The sequence below is a fragment of the Podarcis erhardii genome (assembly GCF_964252035.2).
Source record: "Podarcis erhardii genome assembly, chromosome: 11".
In the NCBI taxonomy this organism is placed as follows: domain Eukaryota; kingdom Metazoa; phylum Chordata; class Lepidosauria; order Squamata; family Lacertidae; genus Podarcis; species Podarcis erhardii.
This window is the reverse complement of record NC_138501.1, coordinates 33,674,538-33,687,978: the sequence shown is the minus strand read 5'-3', so window position 1 is coordinate 33,687,978 and position 13,441 is coordinate 33,674,538. Positions and strand designations below refer to the sequence as shown.

Genomic DNA, 13,441 nt, shown 5'->3' with positions numbered 1-13,441 from the left:
GCGCGTCACTACTCCGCGCCGGGCAAAAGCAGAGTCAATATGGCGTCCGCGGAGCTGCCGCGCAAGAGGAGGCACGGCGAGGGAGAGGAGGACGAGGCGAAAGGAGAGGAAGGGTCGGAGGAGGAAGGAGGGGGAGAAGAGGAGGGAGACCGCTGGGTGGGCCCTTTACCTGGGGAGGCCGTGCAGGTGAAAAAGAGGAAAGGTAAGGGCTGGGGGTGAGGAGCGGGGTGTCAGCCTCGCTGAACAGGGCGACTCTTCTTCAGCACTTCGTCCCTCCTCGTGTTTCCTTCGGAGCCTCTGGTGTCGGGTGATTCGCTGCACGTTCCTTGGAGACGTGTTTAAATTGAGTTGCAGGCAGACCAAGGCTACCTGCCGCCCAGTGTGGGCACTGTGCTTGCGGATACCTGGCTCGGTGGTCATGATCTGTGCATAACTAACTGTTCAGGGTGTTGCGAGGGGCAGCTGTTATGTCTCCTTTGCGCTCTTGACGCTTCTGACTTGACATGCTGTGCCTTTCATGACATCCCCCGTAAGTGTGAAGCAGTTCTGTACGTGATGCTTAAAAAGGTAAAGGTGAAGGACCCCTGGCAGTTAAGTCCAGTCGCAGACGACACTGGGGTTGCGGTGCTCATCTCGCTTTACAGGCGGTGTTTGTCCGCAGTCAGTTTTTCCAGGTCATGTGGCCAGCATGACTATGGAACACCGAAACCAGAGCAGCGCACGGAAACACCATTTATCTTCCCGCCGGAGCGGTACCTATTTATCTACTTGCACTTTTGGCATGCTTTCAAACTGCTAGGTTGGCAGGAGCTGGGACCAAGCAACAGGAGTTCACCCTGCTGCAGGGATTCGAACTGCAAATCCAAGAGGCTCAGTGGTTTAGACCACAGCGCCACCCACGTCCCTGCACGTACTTACCTGGCAGTAAGTCCCCCTGAAAGCACTGGTGCTTACTTCTCAGTAAATGTGGTTTGAGTTAGGTTACAAGTTAAATAATAGCGTACCGGGCTGGAATTTCCTTCTCCTGTACTGTTGTGGCTTAAATACCACTGCATGCATTTTTCTGTATCCCCAGATGTTCTTGAGATTTTAAAATTCATTTTAAGTGGCACAGGTGGGGGTTCACATGTTTAAATGTATCTGTGTACACATGCATGCATGCAAACAATCCCTTCACTCAGCTTTATTTTTATGGATACTTAAATCATGAGAGCAGTCTGAAGTAGTGCAGTCCAAGCACAATTTTGCTGCTTGTGTGACAACTAGGGCTGCAGTTATGTGTACACTTGTTTGTGTTGGAATCAAGCCACATATAAGACTATGATACAGCTACACAGCTGTTCTCATACCACAGTATTGAAAAAGAAGTTTGTTCAGTTTGGTCTCTTTTAAATCAAAATAATTTGAATAACATTTTTGAAACAGAATACGATTTTTAGGAAACAATATTTCTTTATTTATAGTTCTTGAGTTTGAACATGTCTACCTGGATAATCTCCCCAGTGCTTCAATGTATGAACGCAGTTATATGCACAGAGATGTCATCACACATGTAGTATGTACTAAGTAAGTCTTTTTTTCTTTTTCTATTTTAAGTATTGTAGAATTGGACCGGATGTATGTTTCAGGAATTGCATCCTGCCTAAAGAGTGCTTCATAACATTCCTGGATTGCAGGGGGTTGGACTAGATGTCCCTTGGAATCCCTTCTAATGCTACAATTCTATGCTTCTATAAGTGCAGCATAGCTCATCCTGCTTTTTAGCTCCAAGCTTAAGGGGGAAAGTTGTGACATGTCTTTGTTTCATTGAGTCTGTTTCGAGCATCTCTGAAGTGCGGCACAACTGTAAGAACCATCTCTAGAGTTCCAAACTCTGTAGGAGGACTTGAGAGAGTCCATGTTATAATATGCTTTGGAGACTCGCCCAAGTGACCTTATAAAGCCCAGTGTGAAATGGAATAGCATCTCTTAAGGTTCAGCATGTTGTATTAAATCTCTTCCCTCTCTTTGGGGAATAAGTAGTCCTAGTGACTGCACCTGTGATTGGCTTTGCAGACTAGCCAGAAGCTGCAGACTCCTATGGAAGGTTGCTAGTGAAGCAGAGATCTAGGTTTGTGGTTCTGTTATACAGTAATATGAAAGTTATATACTTGTACCTGCAGGACTGATTTTGTAATAACAGCCAGCCACGATGGACATGTCAAATTCTGGAAGAAAGTAGAAGAGGGAATTGAATTTGTTAAACACTTCCGTAGCCATTTAGGTAAGTTACTGTGTTTGGTATTTTCTTTTTCTTTTTTCAAAAAGAATATATTATTATTTCATCATTTAAATATACTTTATAGCACACTTTAAAAATCCATACCATATTTTAAAAAATGGGTTCTCTAAAGTTACTTAGCTTGAGTGATTAGTTTTTGTGAAATGCACCAGTAGGGTAGCCAGATGACATTGGGTAGACAGTGCTCCTGCGCCTTTAATAGTTGCGTAGAAGACGACATTTCAGCTGGTGTACCTTGCATGACAGGCAGCACCTGATGAAATTTCCTCTTCTACTGGTGCAGGAGTCCTGTCTTCTATTTGCTGCTGGTATGCACTGGGCTTCTGAGCTCTCTCTTCTTCAAGCCCTGGAATCACCTAAAAACCCTTCTTGAAAAATGGCTTTTCAATATCAAATCAGATACTATATGGAGAACTGAGATCAGAAGACTGCAGAAGCTCTCAGTCCATATTGTGATCTTTGAATCCCAGCCTTCTAGGGCCATTTTATACATGACTATTCAGAAATAAATCCTACTGAGTTCAAAGGTACTTTATCTGTCCCTGCAGCTTTAGCCTGTGACATAATTCCATCTGAAGCATTTATATAGCAATTATGATTTTGTTCAAACTTTTTCTCAAATGAAGAGAACTTATTCTCTGTAAGTAGACTATTTCCTTTCTTTTGCTCACAATAGGTGTTATTGAGAGCATTGCTGGTAGTTCAGAAGGTGCATTATTCTGCTCTGTTGGGGATGATAGAGCAATGAAGGTTTTTGATGTGGTGAACTTTGATATGATCAACATGCTGAAACTTGGGTAAGTCACTCTTCTTTTTTAATGGTCCTGGTAGATTTCTTAGTGCTTTAGAATACTTCTGTCTAAGAGGTAATTGGTTGTGACTGATTATGGTACACAAATAACGGTGAAATGTCTAATTGCTGGCATACTTTTAATAAAGGAGCAGGAAAAAATGCAGCAAGCAAATACAGGGCTGTATTACATTGCATATAATCATGAATTGTGAGGGGGAAATTTATCAGGAAAAATGTAAAGCAAACTACAGTACTTATTTTAAAGTTGCAGTTATTTTGTTGAATTCAGACTCCTTGAGATAAGACATTGAAGAAAAATAAGTATTACACTCCTCCTACAGCCTTACAAGTGCTGCAAAGCACACCCAGAGTTTCTACTTAATGCATGTCAGTTCAGGTGGAGTCTTGCATGAAAAAGAGATGCATGTGCCGAGCTGCCCACCTCCATTAAAGTAGCTGGGGAAATTAATGTATCTGTGAGCTTCTTATGTGTTCTTCAGAGTTCATGTCACAGGTCATGCATATGTGTGGGGGAGAAGGTCCTTGGTGCAGTCTGTATGAGAAAGAGAATTTATGTCCTGCCATTCTTGTTTCTCTCTCTTAAAAAGAGAAATTTTAAACACAATGAAAAATGCTGGTGATGCCACAGGTGTTAGATTAGAATGCTGTCCACATGCAGGTCCCAACACACCCAATGAAGATCATGCTTACTTACATCACTGTAGTCAGTGGGATTGACCTACCAAGCATGATTAGGATTTTATTGTTTCAGTCCAATCCTGTGCAGTGATTTACTGAGAATTTCTGTTAAGTGAGTGTTCGTAGGATTTCCCCATGTGACTTGGGAGTGAGTTTTATTTAACACAGTGGGGATTACTTCTGAAAAAACTGCATAGATACGGGTTGCAAGTATAGTTAGCAAAATGCTAAACTGATTTTTAAAATGTCTTTTACAAAACAGTTCATGCTGGACTGTAGCTTCATGTAGGCTAAACAGAATAGCTTCATGAACTGCATAAAATGAAAGTGATTGCTCTACAGAATAGGAATTATTACAATATTTGTTAATGAAATGGCCATCTTGTAGGAAATAATATGTTTTGCCTAAAAACCTTGTTAAATTAAAGCAATATTTCAAAATTTTATGGAGAAAAATTATTCCGTATGTTTTGATTATTATTAGCTTTTTTATTTAGACTATTGAATTTAAATATTTAATCTATATTCCTAAAATCATGCCAATCCATATTCTTTTTGTTTTAGCTACTACCCTGGCCAGTGTGAATGGGTGTATTGCCCAGGAGATGCAATATCTTCAGTTGCAGCGTCTGAGAAGAGTACTGGGAAAATATTCATATATGATGGTCGAGGAAACAATCAGCCACTTCACATTTTTGATAAGCTTCACACATCGCCTCTTACTCAGATACGACTGAACTCTGTCTATAAAGTCATAGTATCATCTGACAAGTCTGGAATGATTGAATACTGGACTGGGCCTCGCCATGAATACAAATTTCCAAAAAATGTGAATTGGGAATATAAAACAGACACTGATTTATATGAATTTGCTAAGTGTAAAGCATACCTAACTAGTATATGTTTCTCCCCTGATGGCAAAAAAATGGCTACTATTGGTTCTGACAGAAAAGTCCGAATTTTCAGATTTTTGACTGGGAAACTGATGAGGGTCTTCGATGAATCTTTGAGTGTAAGTATATATATATTTCAGCATTCAGTTACTTGCCAGTACAGATGATTTTTTTTTATTTCTTTCACAGATGAGAAATACATATATACAAATTGTCCTCTATAAAAGGAATATTTTCAGCCTTACATTGTAATATCTGTTTAGCATTATTACTACACCGGCGATTTATTATTCTTTTAGTTATACTCCTCAGAGTATGTGGGGTAATAGACTGTAATAAAGATTCTGATAAAAATGGATACCATGAAGTTAACAAGGAAAAAATAAATGGTATTTTTAGAAGACTTTACTGTTCTTACAAATGTTAACTGAATTATTTTTATTGTGCTTTCTAATCAAATTTTATTACTTTTAATTTGCTTCAACTCACATTACAGTGGTGCCCCGCAAGACGAACGCCTCGCAAGACGGAAAACCCGCTAGACGAAAGGGTTTTCCGTTTTGGAGGTGCTTCGCAAGACGAATTTCCCTATGGGCTTGCTTCGCAAGACGACAGCCCATAGGGAAATCTCCGGGACAGTGGGGAAGCGCAGCTCGTCTTCCCTGCTGTCCTCGGACCTCCTCCGAAGCCTGGCGGCGGGGCGGGGACACCTCCTCCCGCCGCCGGGCTTCGGAAGGATGCCCCGATGCCGGGCGGCGAGGCGGGAACGCCTCCCCCAGCCGCCCGGCATTGGAACGATGTCCCGAAGCCGAGCGGCGGGGCGGGAAAGTCTCCCCCCGCCGCCCGGCATCGGAACGATGCCCCGATGCCGGGCGGCGAGGCGGGAACGCCTCCCCCAGCCGCCCGGCATCGGAACGATGTCCCGAAGCCGAGCGGCGGGGCGGGAAAGTCTCCCCCCGCCGCCCGGCATCGGAACGATGTCCCGAAGCCGAGCGGCGGGGCGGGAAAGTCTCCCCCCGCCGCCCGGCATCGGAACGATGTCCCGAAGCCGAGCGGCGGGGCGGGAAAGTCTCCCCCCGCCGCCCGGCATCGGAACGATGTCCCGAAGCCGAGCGGCGGGGTGGGAACGCCTCCCCCCGCCGCCCGGCTTCGGGGCGGGAAAGCCTCCCCCCGCCGCCCGGCTTCGGGGCGGGAAAGCCTCCCCCCGCCGCCCGGCTTCGGGGCATCGTCCCGATGCCGGGCGGCGGGGCAGGAACGCCTCCCCCCGCCGCCTGGCTTCGGGGCATCGTCCCGATGCCGGGGGGCGGGGCGAGAAAGCCTCCCCCCGCCGCCTGGCATCGGAACGATGTCCCGAAGCCGGGCGGCGGGGCCGCGAAGCCTGGGCGCGCTGGCAACTCTCCGCAAGGAGCGCTCCCGCTGCTTGCGGAGAGGTCCGCGAAGCCTGTCCTGGACCTCTTCTGAAGGCAGGCGGGGGGCAAAAGTCTTTGTCCCCCCTGCTTGCCTTCCCAGGGGCTTTTAAATCGCCCGGACAGCGGAGAAGTCCTCCGCTGTCCCGGGCGATTTTAAAATGCCGCCCGCCAGAAGAGGTCGGGGGAAGGCGGTTTCCATAGGAACGCATTAATTGATTTTCAATGCATTCCTATGGAAAACTGTGCATCGCAAGACGAAAAACTCGCAAGACGAAGAGACTTGCGGAACGAATTAATTTCGTCTTGCGAGGCACCACTGTACTTAACTGTCTAAATACTATAACCTTGTCAGATGCTACATCCAATATATGAATTGCCAACATTTTGCTATACATGTTGAAGTATGTATTTTAATTGTGTCAAGACACATGTAACTAACATTGTTGTATGTTACATAAATTGACCTCATTAGCACATAATACTAAACTGTGTTTTGTTTAGCCAAAATGTGGCTCAGCAGAGTGACCATAATTTGTTTCTGGCAAGAAACCATGATGTGAAGCCGTGGATTCTTGTGGGCTTATAAACCATGGCTTGTTTAAATTCTGGTTTGATGTTATATTTTAACCATGCTTAACCATGGCTTGTTTGACCATCTCACGTTAAATACTGTCAATCTACAGAGGCAAGAGCAGCTGGAAAACAAACCAAGCTTTGGAGAAATAAGTCATGTTTTATTAGCTCATCTATGAGACTTGTGTTTTGAACAAATCATGGTTAAGTCAAGCCATGGCTTAGAGTTATGTGCAAACACAGCATTTATGTGCATACTCAGTCTCCTTTGCACGTGAATAGAGCACATGAATAGATGTGGCATCTCCATAAAAATAATTCTGCCAACATTACTAAACTCTTGCAGATAAAACTATACTAAACTAAAAACCAATGTAGCCTACTGCAAAATAAATAAGAAAGAATTTAGATGTTGTGTTTGATGGGCTATATTGATTTATTCATTGAACTTATAACCATTTCATTATATGTCTCAAAGCAGCTTACAGAAAAAATTAACATGCATTATACAGAATTTATTAAAAATAAATCCAAGTCAAGTTATACACATATTATAGGTAGATGTCTTGTTTCTGTAGATGTTTACTGAGCTGCAACAAATGAGACAACAGTTGCCTGACATGGAATTTGGTCGGCGTATGGCTGTGGAGCGGGAGCTGGAAAAAGTGGATGCTGTCAGGCTAATTAACATCATTTTTGATGAAACTGGACACTTTGTGCTCTATGGGACAATGTTGGGAATCAAGGTCATAAATGTGGAAACAAACAGGCAAGTCTTGCTCTTATTATTTCATGTTAGCTGTACCTATGTTGTTTTGTTCAGGGATTTCCAAGAGAATTTTAAAGAAAGCTCAGCCTTCATAGGCTCTTTAATTACTCCAGACTGATACATAATACAGTTAAATAGAATTGTTGGCATTACTCATTGGGAGTGCTATAGCTCAGTGGTAGAACATCTGCCTTGCATGCAGAAGGTCCCAATTTCAAATGCTGACATCTCCAGGTAGGGCTAGGAGACACTTCTGTCTGAAATAGTGGAGAGCCCTTGCCGGACAGTGTTGACTGTACTGAGCTAATTGGATCCAATGGTCACACTTTGTATAAAGCAGTTTCCTCTGTTCCTATGATCCATGTTAGTTAATTTATATGATTAGTGCCACCTGATCTGCTTGTAAAATGCTTACCATCTTTTATCACCTATGGGGAATAATGTATGCTTTTCAGAAAGTAAGCTCTGATATTTTGGTAGTTTGTCTGACAATCACAACTCTGCTGTGTAGGTGAATAGCCATGGTTTATTGTTGGCTTATAAACCATGACTTGCTTAAACTCTGGTTCGAACCCCACATCCCACCCACCCCCTGATATAGTAGTCCTATGACAGGTTTAGAAGAAAATGGCCTCGTGAGTTAAATTGTACTCCCTTGAGATCAAGGTTAGCCCATGGAATGGAGGCCCACCCCCACCCCCCAGATGTAAAGATTCAGTGCCCAGTTTCACATTCCTGCTGAATGATGATAGGGGACTATCCACATAATTTGCAGATTTCCATTGGTTAAATGATTCCAGATCATACATTTTCATCATTTTCATCTGGGAGCCATAATATGAGAACTGATACTTTAGATCAGCTTTCTGATGTGTTATAACTGACACTTTTTCATTGTCCATTTGTATTAAGAGTATTACTTCCAAATATGTTTGTTAGGAACATAACAGCCCTGCTATACTGGGCCAGAAGTTTACCTAGTTTCTAAGCCCACAGTGCCTTCCAGAAGGTCATCGATATCCCTATGATGTACTGGGGATCTTTGCTTCCAAATTAATCCAAAAATTAATATGATTTTTGGATGCAGGGTGCTCTGAAATATTACATATTAAAGGCAGGCTACATAATGATTTTGAAGTTCACAAATTTCCCTTTCCTGTATGTAGATGTGTTAGAATCCTAGGCAAACAGGAGAACATCAGGGTTATGCAACTGGCTCTGTTCCAAGGTGTCGCAAAGAAACACCGTGCTGCTGTTACAGTAGAGATGAAAGCATCCGACAACCCCGTTCTTCAGAATATCCAAGCTGACCCAACAATAATCTGTACCTCCTTCAAAAAGAACAGATTTTATATGGTAAGTTTATACCAGGGGATCTAGCTGGCAGTTTTCCCACCCTCTGTAGGCTACTTTTAGCAGATGGGTGTGCTGCCCATCTTTCAGTCACCTAAAGTTGCCAAGTGATTCCCCCCCCCCTTTTTTATAGCCTTTGATATAATACTCTTCACATGTCTTACAACTTGGTTCTAATTCTAATATGAATTTTAGTACATTTTTGTACTTCCTTATACCAAACAACTAGGGTGGGGATGTCTTGTTGACTATTTCATTCAGAGAACTCCGCTTGAGGTGAATATGCAGTAGAAACCTTCAAAGATACAGGGGCCACAGAAGCATGTCTTTAAAGCTAAGGCTAAGTTTAGCTCACATAAAAACTTAATATTTTTTGTTGAGATTTTTGCTGAGATGTTGACAGTCTTCAGATATTCTGAAAATATGCCAAAGGGCAATTCTTTTCACTTGGCATAGGACCAGAAACAGTTTGCGAATTACAGGAAGACAGGAAGCCTTTCAGTTCAGCAACATAATATGGTGCCTGGGAAGCCTATCACTAGTTAGGAACAATATGTCTTTGGAACTACAGTGTATGATCCTTCCAATTCCATTAGTCAATAAGAGAAACAAGGATGCTGCTGCTATCTTGTCCTTCAGTTTACCAAACGTGAACCAGAAGACACCAAAAGTGCAGATTCTGACAGAGATGTATTTAATGAGAAGCCATCTAAAGAAGAGGTCATGGCAGCCACTCAAGCTGAAGGACCCAAGCGAGTTTCTGATAGTGCCATTATCCATACAAGCATGGGAGATATACATGTCAAGCTCTTCCCTGTTGAGTATGTATATGACTACTTTTATATTTCATTCCATTTTTAATAAAGATTCTCATTATCTTGAGCTACTGTTGGACCATTCACTACCATCATTGACAGAGCTGCACCTTTTCCCTTGGTTTGCTTATGTTCCATTCCCTCATATCTATGGCACCACCATTTTTGTTCTGGTAAACCATTTTTACTGCTACTGCTTTCTCCTACATTGTGACAAAAGGAAGAAGCTTGTAAGCTTTCCTTTTTTCCATAACAAGAAGGCAGTTTTAATTTGTAATATGCAAAATGAGTTACAGAATGTGATCGTGAATGAAGAGTTGTCTTCCTACTGAATGATCTGCCAGTTCTTTATGGATATTGATAGCTGCAGTCAAGCGCTCTCAGTTTCACTAGAGCATCTACAAATACGGACTAATTCAAAACATTACCCTATTCCAGTGCACTAAGTACTATACTAACATCTAATACCTTTTAACTGCAGGTGTCCCAAAACAGTGGAAAACTTCTGTGTGCATAGTAGGAATGGCTACTACAATGGCCACACCTTTCACCGCATAATCAAGGTAACTTTGGTATTAGTAACAATATTTCTGTGTTCTCAAATGTTGTTAAGCTCGTTAGATAAACAGGGCTGCAATATCTTTAATTTTTCCTGTCCCATAATGGCTTATGCACATCTTATTATTAAGTTCTACCCTACTTGTGGATTTTGCATTTGCATTTCTGAAGGATTTTGTGCAGAATTCCAAAACTGTAATCACAGCATATCAATCTGGGATACAGTGGTGTCACCACTGTAGATAAAATGGATAGACATTTTTTTCTCTTTTCTTGGTAATACTGAAATTTGGATCTCTTAATGACACTGATTAATAGTAGATTTGAGTCAGACCAAAAAAAGTACTTCACACAGTGCATAATTAATTTTCAAAATTTGTTGCTATGAGATGTGGTAATCGCACTAGGCTTTAAAAAGGGATTTGACACATTCACAGAGGATAAGGCTACATGTATGGATGCTGGTCCTGATGGCAGTATGGTCCTTCCTGGTTGCGAGGCTGTATGTTTCTGAGTATCAGTTCTGGAAACAGCAGCAGGAGGAGGCTGTTGTCTTCAAGTCCTGCTTGTGGCTTTCTGGAGGCATCTGATTTAGCCACCATTTTAAGCAGGATGTTGGACTGTGCCTAATCCAGCAGGGCTGCTAATGTCCTAAATTATGATTTTTCTTTCTCCCCCTCCAAACGTAGGGCTTCATGATCCAAACTGGAGATCCTACTGGAACCGGAATGGGAGGTGAAAGTATCTGGGGAGGAGAATTTGAGGACGAATTTCACTCAACTTTGCGACATGACAGGCCCTACACACTTAGTATGGCTAATGCAGGACCAAATACCAACGGCTCACAGTTTTTTGTAACAGTCGTACCAACTGTAAGTACCATGTCTGATGTCTTAACAGTGGTCATTGAATTGCCTCTTTGTGAGCAGCAAAAGTTTTGAGGCTGTTGGTAGATGGAAGGGTGTTCCATTGTGTCTGTTGTCTACTATAAGGATGAGGAAGCCTATGGACTTCCAGATGTTGTTGAACTACAACTCCTGTCATCTCGTGACTATTGATCATGCAGGCCTTGCAATGCAAGTTATAGTCCTGTAACCTAAACACCATGTTTCCCGTCCCTGGTCTACTTGGGGGTTATAGGGGAAGGAGCTGAAGGCAGCCACCATATCACATTAGCTGCAGAAAAACATTATTGTTATACTTTGTTTCCCTGAACAGATGAGGTAATAAGCCTGTACCATTTCAGTTGTGGGTGGGAGCACCCATGATTGAATGCTTCTTAAGAGACCCAGCATCTTTTGCTGCCCTTGACAGCCAGCTAGAATTTGTTACCATATGCTGTGCCTTATCTCCCAACTCAACAGAGTAGCAGAATCTTCTCTGATGTGGAATTGGGCTTTGAGAGCACTTGGAGGCATTGAGTTTGTTTATACTGTGATGCTTCCAAAGCTTACCACAATTGCAGGAATGAGCCCCTACCCTTCTGCTGGGCTTATGAGAACAGCAAGGAGACACATTGTTGTACAGGGGGTGTCCTTTAAAAGAGGCCCCGTGGATACAGAATACACACGTTCCACAGGGCCTCTTTTAAAAGACTCACCCTGTATGTGTAACTCTGCTTCAGAGGGTTTGGAGAAGCAGGAAGAAGTTTGAAGTGCATCAGCATCCCTCTGAAACCAGTGCAAAATTGGATATGAGCTATTGCCCAATTCTCATTTTTTGTGCATGTCAGGTTAAGAGATGTTGGCTATTAGCAAACCCCTATGTTCCTCTGCAGACACTGGCTGAAAAGTCCAAATGGAGTAGTGCTCTGTAACACAGCTCTAATCTGATTACCTTTTTTACATTAAAAACATATCTTGCCCTTCTTCTGAGGTGCTTGTGACATCCTATCTGTTTTATTCTTGCTACTACCAGATCCGGAAGCCGGGACTGAAAGATAGTGATTGACCCAGTTCAAGGCTGAGTTTCCATCTGAAGGCAGGGGTCCCTGGGCCAAGTCCAACTCTTGTCTTTCTTCCACTAGATAGGCCTCGTCCCTGTATGACTTGCATCCAATGTGGCTGGGCAGGAAACTTTCTAGGTCGGGTCTCTCCCACCCCCCTCTGTTATCCTCTGGCAGGATAACAGAGACATGGGGAGAGGTTTTAACATCAAACCTACTACCCAGCTGCTCTCCTGGCTGCTTACCATCAAGAGATGAGTTATCTGTTTCATATTATTGCTGTGTTCTGTTATATGCTGCCTTGTGAACCACTAGATTGGAAAGAGGGATACATATATTTAATATAAATAGCTTAAATACTGTATTTTTTGCTCTATAAGACTCACTTTTTCCATCCTAAAAAGTAAGGGGAAATGTGTGTGCGTCTTATGGAGCGAATGCAGGCTGCGCAGCTATCCCAGAAGCCAGAAGAGCAAGAGGGATTGCTGCTTTCACTGCGCAGCGATCCCTCTTGCTGTTCTGGCTTCTGGGATTCAGAATTTTTTTCTTCTTGTTTTCCTCCTCCAAAAACTAGGTGCGTCTCGTGGTCTGGTGCGTCTTATAAAGTGAAAAATACGGTAATCTGTTTGGTGAGAAGGTAGCAGGATTTAGTTCTCCTACCCCACCCCCCCACCAAATGATCAAAACCTGTCCACAACCTAATGTGTGCACAGAAACTGTAAAGGCAGTACCAGTTTTGTGTTTATGGTTCATTATCCAGCTTGGGATATATCTGTGGAAACTGCTTCCGTGCACATGAAGCCTTTTGGAGTTAAACGTGTCAGCAAACAAGCAAGCATTAAGTGTAATAGTGTTTAATTACAGAGATCCCGTTAGTGATAGTTTACATTACAGAGTTTTCAGTATACTAACTTGAGATTTAATTGTAATTTTCTCTTTCTTTTGCTCCATCAACTTGATATATTGCCTTGCACAGCCATGGCTGGACAACAAACACAGTGTATTTGGAAGAGTATCTAAAGGAATGGAAGTTGTTCAGAGAATTTCAAATGTAAAAGTCAACCCCAAAACTGACAAGCCCTATGAAGATGTCAGCATTATTAATATCACAGTGAAATGAAATAAGAGTTTTAAAGAAACCTTGCAATTAAGGGACTTCAAAAATGATGCACTTCGTATGTTTTTCTGCTGTGGAAAGGTTGATACCTGTTCTGAAACTTTCTAATCATTATGTGTCCGAGGTGCTCTCAGCTGTATCTTTTTTAAAAATGTTTTTTATACAAAAAATAAAAGCCAGCCATGTTAGAAAAGTATGTATCTTGTGTATATATTGCAATGGTTTCTAGTATGGAA

General features: G+C 42.6%; 1 protein-coding gene across 1 annotated transcript; it reads left to right on the top strand.

The window, feature by feature from the left end:
- Positions 1–23: 23 nt before the first annotated feature.
- Positions 24–13,398, top strand: PPWD1 (peptidylprolyl isomerase domain and WD repeat containing 1). The gene is made up of 11 exons (XM_081880757.1): positions 24–202; positions 1,464–1,566; positions 2,163–2,263; positions 2,958–3,078; positions 4,338–4,785; positions 7,227–7,417; positions 8,584–8,773; positions 9,410–9,591; positions 10,067–10,148; positions 10,833–11,015; positions 13,065–13,398. Exons 1-11 carry the CDS (start codon positions 40–42, stop codon positions 13,206–13,208), a joined length of 1,908 nt encoding a protein of 635 aa, XP_081736883.1. The 5' UTR covers positions 24–39; the 3' UTR covers positions 13,209–13,398.
- Positions 13,399–13,441: the final 43 nt, after the last annotated feature.

Bases quoted from the DNA above. Each gene is read 5' to 3' on its own strand.
- PPWD1 (XM_081880757.1), top strand. From the start codon at position 40: ATGGCGTCCGCGGAGCTGCCGCGCAAGAGGAGGCACGGCGAGGGAGAG. The intron at 7,418-8,583 runs GCAAGTCTTGCT...TCCTGTATGTAG, and splicing joins ATAAATGTGGAAACAAACAG to ATGTGTTAGAATCCTAGGCA. The intron at 8,774-9,409 runs GTAAGTTTATAC...CTTGTCCTTCAG, and splicing joins AAAAGAACAGATTTTATATG to TTTACCAAACGTGAACCAGA.